Below are 13,451 nucleotides of genomic sequence, written 5' to 3' on the forward strand. Positions count from 1 at the left end.
TTACAATAGGTCGGGCTAAATCGCAAGGGTCTGGAGAGAGCTGCCATTCGGCGCCACTCAGGTAACCTCAATACGACTGTCGCAAGTGTCTGGAGCGAGCTGCCATTCGGCGCCACTCAGGTGACCTCAATACGACAGTAATTGCCCCAGGTGCGGCCGAGGTACTGTAGGTTCGAACCGCTCACACCGCACCATCGCACATGTGGCGGGTTCTTTAACGTGCCCGGGGTATGGCTCTCCCCAGACACGGGACCTCCATTTAACGTCCTATCCGAGGGACGACTCATTTTCACTTGAGTAAAGTGAGGAAAGTCGTGTAAAGTGTCTTTCCCAAGGCAGCACGGCAGGCGGATTCGATCCCGCAACCTCTCGGTCACGAGGCGAACACAATACCACTGTTCCACGCGGTCTTCACCACATAAATGCTATATATGTTGTCAAACACGTTATTTCCGTTGACGGAGTAGTGCCGACCCGGTCCATTAACAGACAGTTATCGTACTCACAGCCACTTAGAAAAGCTCGGTAATGGACTGGAAAAGAAATACTCACTACGATTGCTCACGCTGCGGAAACGATTACGTTATTACGTAGGAAATTGCTTATTAACATTCAGACGATCGACCAAAAGGTCACTTAAGTTCTCCGAGCTTCTTTCTCGGCAAAGTGATACATCGTGATGGTGCAAACATGGAAGGTATCTTAAGCAAATTTCGTCTTTACAGCTGGATAAGTCTTAAAGTCTCAAAGTCTCTCTTAAGATAACATTTTATAGAGATTAATTCAGAATCCGACACTATTCCTAAATGTCACGAAAATGAACTGCAGGTAGGACAAGCCAATAATACATCTAACTGGGAAAATCGGAGAAATATGTATTCAAAATGGATGTATTTGCGATGTTGATGATAATTCTAAAAGGGTAGCAACGACACCACAGTCTCCATCGATGCTTGAAACGGAATGTAATGTAAGAACTTATATCTATCGTCATCTAACATTCCTCCTCTGTTATCTGACTAAATTTATAGTTTTTAAAAATAGATCGCATATACCAGCGTCCTTGATCAGCAATTTTCTGCCAATGTCAAACATTGTCATTCTGTAATAATGTAATTACCTGCAGTGTAATTGGTAAGTCTTCCTTCAGTGCTTTTCCTTTTTATCTTAATTATTGCACATTCCATAAAGATCATTATAGCGATATTAGATTCCACCAATAATAAATTTGTCACAGAATTAGTGGTGCAGAAGCCACCGTACTATAATAGGCATTGGTTTGTTAAAATGGAATTCAGGCAGCCAGTGCGTACATGAATAACAAAAGAAGAAGCACTTAGGTCACGAGGTCTCAAAGAAATGTTGTTAACCTTGTCATGACTATTAGAACATAGGAAACACTTGTCGTTTCTCTAGCAGGGTACAATTTTGCATGGAAGGGTTGCTTGTCCTTCCTCTTTAAAAGCTTAAGATTAGTCCTCAAACAAGGGACCCCCTATTTACGTCCCCAAGAAATACTAGTAAAGCCCCAACCGATTCTCCTTACTAGGATTTGAACCGGGGTTACCAGTTACCAAATAATTTTGACAAGGGACACGCATGTGAGGCTGTTAGCTGCAATCTACCCATCTTCCGTCCATAAAAGAATGCATATAGAAAAGTTGTTAGGACCTTATGTCCTACGAACTTGTACCACGACTTACAACATGGCATTAATGCTACAGAGTTTGCATGTGATTGATGATAGGATTGAGAACTAAAACCGTATCTTTTGTAGTTGGACATAGAAGGTTTCTTTGATAATCCCCCAGTTTCGGGAGAGAGATTAGCTGGCCCACGTTTCTGGCGCCCTGTCATTCAGGATCATCCATGCACCACTAATAACGTGGATACTGGATAGACATCTCAGATACCGGCTGGCCATAGGAAAGTTTGTTAAGATATAGCAAAACTAGAAAGGCCGACATTTGCTTGGGTGCAAATACAGCATATTTCAGCCATACCCATTCCCACGCAACATTGGACTGTTCCAAGTCACCCCTGCGCAATAATGGAACATTTTGACTGTAAGTTATCCCCTAAAGAGAACTAATATTGTGAATTGATTCCGGGTCAAAACAGAGCTTGCCCAATATGAACCGGGCCCATATGGAAGAATATAATCTTCCACAGGAGCGCCTATGCATAACTGATTGGCTTTTAGAATTGCGGCAGCTCCTATTTTTCCTAAAGTGAAAAAAACGCATCTTCCATTCAGAAGATTTTCATCATGAAATTACATGACGCCATTCAACAATTTCCACTTCGATAACTAGGTCTAAGTACCGTCATAATCTACTTGTGATGTGGGTACATTTATTATTGCATTGAAAATTTTTTAATCAAGTAGGGCATACGTTTTAATAATTGTCAAGAAGATGCAGGTGTTGTGTAGTAGGAGTGTGTTGTTGTTGTTGTTTTTTTCAAGCTAAAAACTTCAATCTTCTTGTTTTGTATGAGCCATTACATAAACGGAGACGTCTCGAATTTTTACAAGAATTAATTTTACCACCCTGTCGCTTCATTTCTTTTCTGAAAAATCCCAGGACCAACAAGTTAACTTGATTTGGCTTTATCTATATATTTCATTTTCCTTCGAATTCTTTGTTAAGTATATGCCCTGCATACCATTGTTAAATTGTTTTACTTTGTATGCAATCAGCCATCGGACATAATCTTGTCTGAGTGTTGTAATTTCCTGCTCGTAGCGTGCGAGACCTGGAGGATAGGAGTTTCTACCTTGTTCGGGGGTTTCTTTTCGGAGGTCAGTGGTGATACTCTGGTACTAAGAGTGTTTTATTGGGCTCAAACTCTGGCAGTTTAAAGTTACTTACAATTTGAATGTACAAAGTTTACGTCAACTAGAAAGGCCGACATTTGCTTAAGAGCAAATACAGCATATTTCAGCCATACCCCTTCCCACGCAACATTGGACTGTTCCAAATGACCCCTGCGCAAAAATGGAACATCCTCTTAACAGTACATTATCCCCCAAAGTGGACTGGTATTGTGAATTGATTCCAGGTAAAAACAGAGCTTGCTTCTATTTTTCAGAAAATGACAATAATCACACCTTCCATTCAGAAAATTTTCATCATGACTGAAAATTGTTGAATGACTTCATGTAATGTCATTAACAATTTTCAGTACGATAACTAGGTGTAAGTTTAAAAAAGTATAAGCTCCTTGTGATGTGGGTACATTTATTATTGCAGTGAACTTTTTTTATTCAAGTGGGGCATACGATTTAATAATTATCAAGCAGGTGCAGGTACTGTAGGAGCGTTTGTTTTCTTCAAGCTGTAAAACTGTTAAACTGTTTTACTTTGTATGCAATCAGCCATCGAGCGTATTCTTATTTTAGTTTAACAACTTCCTGCCAGACCCGGAAGATACGATTGAACCTTGTTCGAGGATTTATTTTCGTCTGTCTGGTCAGTCTGTTCATACCCTGGCGCTGAGAGTGTTTTATTGGGCTGAAACTCTGGCAGTTTAAAGTTACTTACAATTTAAATGTTCAAAGTTTATGTCAAACAACAACAGCACTAGGAAATGTGGCCACTATAGACAGGTGGTCACTATAGAGAAAATGCTGATCTATTGACTAGGAGCCATACGTTACACATGATTTCAGTACACTGATCATTAATCATATAAACATTGCACAGGTAAGCCAATTGTTTAGATGTACAATTAAGTTCAAATAATTCTGAAGAGAAATATTGATGAGAAAATAATCATTCTCGCCACTGTCTAACTTATAATTACGTATCAAAACTAAACGCAGATTTTCTAACTAACGCACCTTTCGCCGACTTCATCAAAGGACCGCCGGCTATCAATCAAACACGGCTGTTGATTAGACTTAGAGTTTCAAACAGTCATGTGCTGTGTGCCAGTTGACAGCGAACTTCATGCTACGTGATGTTTTACATTGCTTGGACCTTCTTTCCCACAGCGGCGCTTCTACAAAATATTTAGACTGTAACACTGAGTCCCACATGTTTTATAGAATAGAATTTGACGCAGAACAGCGTTTTTTGCTGGGTATTTTTCTTGAAACATGTCCGTGGGAATATCAGCGAGGCGGCGACGTAGGGATATCAGACCGTCAACAAAAGTCGCACGGCGGCTAACGGCGCAGCGAAGATACTAGCGCTATAAATAAGCGCTTCAACTAAGGATGGCAACCCGTACAATATTTTTGTATACTGTTGAGCTAAGTAAAGTTTGTTGTTTATGAGGTTTTAGTTGTCTTTGAAGCTTTGACCCGAAATATTTTAAAGTCAAACTGCTGAAGAGAAGTAAGTGACTGCTACGATTATCGTAGATATGGCCTTAAAAAAACTGATAAAAGAAGCCTTCTCAATAGTCTAAAATGCAAGAGCTTCCGGGGGGGCTTCGCCCACCTGGGTCCCCCACACAGTGGCCCTGCCCCTGGACCCCGCCAGGGACATTCGGCGGCCCCTCAGTGTCCGACGCTTTGAAAAAATCCTGGCGAGAAGTCTGTACGGCCTGAGTCTTCAAGTTAACGTATTGTGTGGTCCCGTTTATGAATATTAATTAGCCTTCGCTTTCCTCTTTGCTGATTGGCTGAACCATTAATTGAATTAACTCTTCCTGCCGGCTAGACGCAGGTGCAGATGTCGGCTCTGTGGGGTGAACGTCCGAAAGGTCATGGCATGGAGAACGAAAGAAAACCAATTTCCCCTAAAAAAGTGCTGTAATTAAGCCTTTTACAGTACTTTATGCCAAAAATTTTACTTGGATCATTTTACCAACTATCTTATGCCTATCTATACCAAATGTTACTCATACCAGGGTACAGGGGTGCAAAATATACCGTTATAAGACCGTCAACAACAGTCGCACGGAGCTAACAGCGCAGAGGAAAATACCATCGCTAGCGTTTCAACTTCGGATAACAAGTTATAAGTACTGTTGAACTCAGTAACGTTAAAGTTTGTTTTTAGTTGCCTTTGACGGTTTGACCTGAAATAGTGTTACGCTAAACTCCCGAAGAGAAGTTAAGTGACTGCTGCGATTATCATAGATATGCCCCTAAGAACTGATACAATATAAAGCCTTCTGAATAGTCTAAAATGCGAGAGCCTTAGGCGGGCTTCGCTCCCCCTGGCGGGAACACTGCTATATACGGGATCATGAGGCCCCGCTTATGAATATTAATTAGCCTTTGGCCTCCTCTTCGCTGATTGGCTAGGTCTTTGATTCAATTAACTCTCCGGCTGACGCGCACAGGTGTGGCTCTGTGCGGGGTCACCGAAGGTCACGTCAGGAGGCCAAAAGAAAACAAATTTCCCCTCAGAAAAGTGCCAAAATTAATCATTTTAAAGTTGTTTATGTCAAAAATTTTACTTGAATCTTGTTACCAAGTATCTAATGCCTATCTATACCAAATTTCAGGTCATTTAATTGTAATACCAGGGTACAGGAGCCAAAAGTGTCCTTTTTTGGTCAAAAATTGGCAAAAAATCGCAAAAATAAGCATTTTGTTGCACTGTACACCAAAAGTGTTATTGAATTTATATGAAGGGATTATCAAGGCACATCTGTGTCAATTTTCAGCTCATTCGGTTGCAATACCAAGGTACAGGAGCCAAAAGTGTCCTTTTTTGGTCAAAAATTGGTCAAAAAATCGCAAAAATAAGCATTTTGTTGTACTGTACACCAAAAGTGTTATTGAATTTATATGGGGGCATTATCAAGGCACATCTCTGTCAAATTTCAGCTCATTTGGTTGTAATACCAGGGTACAGGGGCCAAAAGTGTCCTTTTTTGGTCAAAAATTGGTCAAAAATCGCAAAAATAAGCATTTTGTTGTACTGTACACCAAAAGTGTTATCGAATTTATATGGGGGCATTATCAAGGCACATCTCTGTCAAATTTCAGCTCATTTGGTTGTAATACCAGGGTACAGGGGCCAAAATATACAGTTTTGGTCTAAAATTGACCAAAAAATCTCAATAAAATCATTTTAGAGGCAGATATGAAAAAACTGAGAAAAAAGCATCAAGGTATTGGCCCATTCTACCCCTGTGTCAAATTTCAGGTCATTCGGTCCAGGAACGGCGGAGATGAATCACTTTGAAGATTTGACAGGAGAAAGAAGAAAGAAAGAAAGAAAGAAACATTACGAATACAATGTATTTCACCATACTATGTATGGCTGAAATATAAAAAAGAACAACAACAACACTAACGTTAGAAGTACCTACATTTGTTTGGGAAAAAATACATGCATTCTTGCCACTATCAAACTTACGTATCAAAACTAAACGCAAACTGTCCAATTTTCCCGCGTTTTCTGCCAAGTAACATTTTCTCGATTGTCTCAACTAACCCCCAAAGTCAAATCTGCCAAAAATGATTGATAGTGCCATGCGGAATGTTGGTAAATTCATCGACACAGACTTGTATTCTGACGTTCAATGCACGCGTACCGTCCGCTACCGCTCAAATGACCCTGTCTGAACTCCAAATCCTCGCAAACTACAATTTCAAACCGGGCACAGGGTAACATATGGCCACTGTAAGGCTGTAATATGCATCTGTTTGTGTATAAACGGGATTGCAAGGCCCCGCTTATGAATATTAACTAGCATTCGCCTTTCTCGTCGCTGATTGGCTGGCGTCCATAAAGTAATTAACTCTCGCTCTCCCCAGACCACTGGCACCTGGCACCTGTGGGCTCTGGGGTCACGGGAGTTCACGGGAGAAGGCCGAAAGAAAACCAATTTCCCCTCAGAAAAGTGCAGAAATTAATAATTTGAAATTGGTTCATGCCAAAAATTTTACTTGGATCATTTTACCAACTATCTAATGCCTATCTACACCAAATTTAAGGTCATTCCATTGTAATTCAATGGTACAGGGGGTCAAAATATACCGTTGTGGTCAAAACGTGACCTTTAAACTTCAATAAAATCATTTTAGAGGCAGATATGAAAAAAATTAGAAAAAAGCACCTCGGTATTGACCCACTCTACTCTTGTGCCAAATTTCAGGTCATTCGGTCCCGGAACGGCGGAGATGATTCGATTTGAAGATTTGACAGGAGAAAGAAAGAAACATTACGAATACAATATATTTCACCATACCATATATGGTATGGCTGAAATATAATAAGGCTTCAAAATTACAAATCTGAATTTCAATCTTAAAAAGGGGTCTAGCTGATAACTGTGTAAAAATACCGGGTGGGGGGGGGGCATCGCAAAGCTCAAACTCCATGTAAAGCTGACTCTATCAAAGATACCTCACCTTTGACGGCAGTTTTATGTTGTATCTATCAGCAGGACCAAACAACTCACATTGTATACGCCATTGCCTCAACTTAACTGCTCAACTGAACAAACCTTGAACAAAAGAAGAAAGTTTACACCTTTATCTTTTATATTCTTAGACAACGAAAAAGAAGGACTATTACATCAAGGTACATTGCATTTCCTATTTTGAGCCCTCTATTGCACAACTCAACTCTGAACGTTTGTCCAACTGAAACCTGTTTGTCCCACTGAAAGCCAATTGATTCCCTCACAGCATGGTTTTCTTGCAAAACGCTCGACAGTCACTGCACTTATCCACATTTTACAATCATGGAACGACGCACTAAACAGCAGTCCAAAAATGGATATCCATGCCGTGTTTGTTGACTTCTCTCGTGCATTCGACACGATTGACCATGGCCAATTCCTATGGACTCTGGCAGACTTGGGTATCCGGCAGGACCTATGGTCTACAATCTCCAGCTACCTTGAAGACCGGACCCAGATGGTAAAGTGGGGTTCATGTCAGTCAAAACCCCATAAAGTCTTGGCTGGTGTTCCTCAAGGTGGCTTGCTTTCGCCGCTTCTGTTTGTGATTTGTATAAATACTCTGGACGTTAAGTTGCCAATGTCTGTCTCTCCAGTTAAATATGCTGACGACTTGACAACTTCAGAGTTCCTCATGGGGTCATTACCTGGACAGACCCAACTTGCGCTGGACTGTATTGATGAATGGGGCAAGTCTTTCTCCCTTGCAGCAAATGGCAAAAAAACCAAGGACATGGTAATCAGCACCAGGAAAGAGGCCAATATACCCTATCCTCCCCATCCCACCATAGCTGGTAATGAGATTCAAAGGGTCGCCACCTTCAAGCTATTTGGTGTTCACATTTCTTATGACCTCACCTGGGATGCTCACATACAATACATGCTGAGCAGAGTCCGACCGAGGATTTACTACCTTTGCATCGCTAAGAAGGCGGGTCTCTCGGTAGACGTCTTAACCCAGATTTACCTGACGTTTATTAGACCTATCCTCGAGTACGCGAGCCCTGTGTGGGGAGGATTGCCAAATCATCTTTCGGACTCTCTTGAATCTGTTCAAAAGCGTTGTATGAGAATCATTGGACTTTCTGTTGACTCTATCCCAACACTAGCTAGTAGACGCGAGAGAGCTACACTGAGAACTCTTGAACATACCCTTCAGGATGAGTCTTCTCCACTCTGGACATTCTTAACCAGCCCCACGGATACTCACTACGGTCTACGCAACAGAAGACCATATCGTGCAACAATGATCAGCAAGACTAAAAGACATGCGTTGTCCTTCATCCCACGTGCCTTAGATCTACTGTATGCAAGTGGCGACTAGTGTCCGAAAGTGTATCTTAGTCAATGTCTGTGTAAACTGTCGGAATATACCGTGTAGATTTATGCAGAGATTCAATAGCCTAGTTTTACTCACGATGATTGTGTTAATTTATGTATGTGGAGATAACCCACAATTATTGTAATGTAACTCGCAATTCAGCTACCAAGCTGCAATGTTTTACAAATAAAATCATTCATTCAACCTAGAATGGTTGGGAGAAAGGTTGATCGATGTAGCCATTTCCTTGAAACGCGAAATCTACTGGGGAAATTGGTTAACTTTATAAGCTTTGGATTTATCAAATATAACAAACATTACAATTTTAAAGATATCCTTCTGGATACATATATAGTAACTACATTGAGACAAAGTATAAAAAAGACTCTTGATCATGAGGAATAAAAATACTACTCTGCAATCTGCCTTCTTTTAGTATAAATATCATTATTCAATATCGAACGCAGCTACTGGTTGCTCTTGTATAAGTAAATAAGTCAATATACAAGATACTTTGTACTACAATATACAACGGCGACGAAAAAAGAAAGATATATGTGATACACTATGCAGGAAAAGATGAGTTTTCGTACTTAACATGGCAGTTTGATTATCTCTATTTTTGTACACGGTATTACGAAATAGCATTTATGGATAACATGATGGATTACATGTAGGTGTTTTTGGAAGTTGATAAAAGCTTCCGTGACAAGAGACAGATGGTTCACTTCCTCTTGGGTAGCACAGGTTCATATCCTCACGATATAGTACTGATATAACAGGAACTCAACCCGCCCCGAAATGTCCGGTGTTTTAGTGCAGTGTATGAATCACAGTGTGTTGTCGTGCTAGGATCTACTTGGCATTGAACCGTCAGAGTGGAGCAATCTACAGTACTCTTATGATTGAACGTTATGTACGAGAGAATAAATCCCAACGATAAAGAGACAGGAATGGCGGGCGGTATCGACTTCTTACAGCCTTTGATCGGACCTTTGATGCATTGCTGTTGTCACGTGTACGTACGTATGATCCACTGGCCATTGGGTCTTCAGTGTAGAGTTATCTACAGTACTCTCATGAAGAACGTTATGTACAAGAGAATCATCTCATCGACAAAGAGATAGGAATGGCGGGCGATATCGACTTCTTACAGCCTTTGATCGGACCTTTGATCCATTGCTGTCGTCACTTGTACGTATACAGTTCTCTTATGATAGAACGTTATGTATGAGTGAATACTCCCAACGACAAAGAGATAGGAATGGCGGGCGACTTCTTACAGCCTTTGATCTGACTTTTGACCCATTGTTGTTGTCACACGTGCATTGAATCTACTTGTCATAGAGCCATCAGCGTGCTCTACAGTATTCCAATAATAGAACGTGATATACAAGATAATCATCACAATGAAAAAAAGCCATGGGGGGAGGTATCGACTTCTTATAGCCTTTGATTGGACCTTTGATCCATTGCTGTTGTCACGTGTACATTGGATCCACTGGCCATTGGGTCTTCAGTGTAGAGTTATCTATAGTACCCTTATGATAGAAGTTATGTACAAGAGAATCATCTCTTATGTATATATAAGAACGGAGGACGATATCGACTTCTTACAACCTTTGACCGGACCTTTGACCCATTGCTGTTGTCACGTACATTGGGTTTACTTGGAAATGAATCTACATGGTAGAATGATGTGCAATATTCTAATAATAGAGTGTTATGTAGTAGAGAGCCATCTTAATACAAATTCTAAACGGGGGGGGGGGGGGGCTGTATCGACTTCCAACAACCTTTGACCCATAGACGATGCCACACACACGTTGGTTCTACTTGCCATTACGGCATTAGCATGGGATGTTTGATGGTGTCCTAATAATACAACCTCATATACAATATCCCGGAAACAAAGTGCACACTGGACCATTGAATTGTCTCTCCAGTTATACGGATAAAGTCCATGTAAAAAAAAGTATCTTAATGTTTTCTGTATCCTTTCCTCTACTAAAACCAGAGCTATAGAGAAGTTAGTTAAAACTATATGTTTTGTCACTGACAAGGTCAAGTGTTTTACGAGCTACGTATTCACCGTTGGCCTGACAAATGCCTTAGAAAGCTTAAGACTATTTGTCGCCATGTCGTTTTTTCCCAATTAGACATCCAGCCACGTACGCTGCGTTCTTCCATATGGTTTTATGTCCGCAAAGTCAATTTGATATAAGATCACTTTGATATCACTAAAATCCTTTGTATACACCTTTGATCTAATCAACATTAATGTACCCACGCCTTTACTGTGTACATCATTTGATGTCATCAAACGAAGCTTTGCAGGTATGATAAGCTTTGAAATGATAACCAAACTGACAAGTGAAAAAAGATGATTTTGTAGCTTGAAAGAAATACATGCTGAGTGCTTGATAAGCAGAAAGTAACTTTTTTACTTGTCAAGTCTTTAGTATACCGCGGACACACTGAGTATCTGTGACCTCCCAGCTACAAACCGAGCACTCTACCATTAATCAAGCTGTTACATCAGTCATACATGGACAAAATAAAGACGACAGTTGTAGATCACAGTAACACTCTCCCTTGTAAATCAAATCTTCTTTACCCTAGTAAATGTCAGAGTAGATAAGTGAGTTGAAACCACATCTAATGCCACCGAAAAGGAAAAAAGTGTTACACCAACTAGTACTACATCTATATTCACAGTTAACCTGTAAACTACAGGTACACTCTCACTGCACTTGCGTCAGTCTTGCGTCACTACGGGGTTCGAAAGATACCCATTGCAATGAATTTTAGACATAAAGAACAATTTTCTTACTTTTTGTGTATTTTGTCGAATTACGCAAATTATGAATTATAAAACTTCGGAGAAAATAACACGACAGAGACGCAGTAAACGAACCCCACAGTGACGCACGTTTTACTCAAGTGCAGTAGAAAGCTGAGGACTTGTTGGTGCTTTATTCCGTTCTACATCACAGACACACTGTATTGTCCCCTGGCTACCATTACCCCTCCGCGATGCCAGTTTAAAACAACATCAATTCGATATCACTGAAATCCAGCTATGGTTACGACTTTGATCAAAACAGGGTACATCTATCTACCTCATCTATTTTAGATATAACGAAGCGTTGCAGTTTTGATTAGTAATGATATTTTAGATACCATTTCAAAGCTCATCAAAACTGCAACTGTATTATAATCTAAACTGGCAAATGAAAATAGCTGATGCCCTAGCGTAAAAGACATCTGTATGAAGTAACATTAAAGCAGCAACCTATGAATTTAAAGAAAGATTGTTTACTGTTATCCACAATTTTGATGTGCATGTGCTTCTTTGAACGATGACGGCGAATGTCTCTAAAACTAACCATGCATGAAGGAACTACGGGAAGCCAAGATCATTAAACTCTTTGCCATATCGTTGAGAGTATTTGATCAGACGATTCGGATTATACGTTACTAATGAATGTCTCAAATGCCAGGTTAACTCAACAATGCAGACAGCATACATAAATCAATACAAGAAATGTACCTATTCAGCGCGTTTTTTAAAAACAAATATCAAGAAAAGAAACCTAAATATTTAAACAAGTATTACTTACCAACCTCAAAAAATTAGTTCGGAGTACTCACATTTTCCGTTTTTTTTTGTGAACAAGTCCCAACTATTTTTAGAGTTAATATGTAGTTTTTTTTCATAATTTCTTTTATAACCAACGCAAACGAATGCATTTGCTAACAAAACTAAGTGAATGTAACACCTTACCTGAGTATTGTTGCAAAACATCTTGAGCTTGATGCCTGGGATCATCTTGGCTTCGTTCACATGTTTGATAGCTAGACGGGCTGCAGCCAGTTCAGAGAAGCCCTTCGAAGCGTACGAGGACCCGCTTAGGGCAAACAGCCCTCCGATGTACACAGTCCGCCTGTCCTGTCCGTCCATGTCTAACTCCACATCTTCTATAATGTCAGACGGACCACATATTCCAACTGAGACCTGCGATGTTGCTGTTGCAGTAGAAGGCTTTGGTAACGTTGCAGTGTGAATGATGATGGCCAAGTATAACACAACATGACGCATCTTGTGATGTCTTTGGACCACAGATGATAGCATGCAGGCAAGTTGCGTGTAACAGTTAGTTAGTAAGCTGCTTTGAGAAGAGATATGCCGACTCAATGTAGGATCAGATTCGTCTGGACCTGCTAAACAGCTTCAAACGGCAGGACAAGCGGTCATCAACCTGTGGCATGTAGCATCTGAGGGATGAGTGCACATTGCCTGGGGAGAAAGATCAACAATATAAAGACCTACAAAGCCAGTAATAAGTGCATAACAAGTATTTCCTGTCCAATGTCAACTATATTTCAAAGTAGTTTCAGCTGGTGCGAACAGGTTTCTGTATTAACAATGCCACATCGGCAATAAAATCAAATAATAACTTCATTGCACAACAATTGTACATCAAAATGCGTGATTACACTGTGAGTTAATTAATAGCTTTTATGTTATGAAAATATGCTTCATACGATGTGATCAGCGATATGGATGAATATTTGCCTGTTTACCACCAGAATACTAACGCTTGTTCACCTTTATCTGTAGGGTAACCTTTATCGGTTTTTTTTTTTCAAGAAAACGACAGATGGTGGTTTTAAACTGCAATATTTTGGACATAGTACAATTTCAAACTACCATCGACTTGATATTCCTTGATACACTGTTTAGCAGCACAAT

General features: G+C 40.2%; 1 protein-coding gene across 1 annotated transcript in view; it reads right to left on the reverse strand.

The window, feature by feature from the left end:
• LOC118420176 (gamma-aminobutyric acid type B receptor subunit 2-like) overlaps positions 1–12,678 on the reverse strand; it is a 34,755-nt gene extending 22,077 nt beyond the window's left edge. Inside the window, 1 exon segment of the mRNA XM_035826889.1 lies at positions 12,483–12,678. Coding sequence (XP_035682782.1) covers positions 12,483–12,659 — 177 coding nt within the window. The 5' untranslated portion in view covers positions 12,660–12,678.
• Between the last annotated feature and the right edge of the window lie 773 nt (positions 12,679–13,451).

Source organism: Branchiostoma floridae, chromosome 7 (genome assembly GCF_000003815.2).
Source record: "Branchiostoma floridae strain S238N-H82 chromosome 7, Bfl_VNyyK, whole genome shotgun sequence".
Taxonomy (NCBI): domain Eukaryota; kingdom Metazoa; phylum Chordata; class Leptocardii; order Amphioxiformes; family Branchiostomatidae; genus Branchiostoma; species Branchiostoma floridae.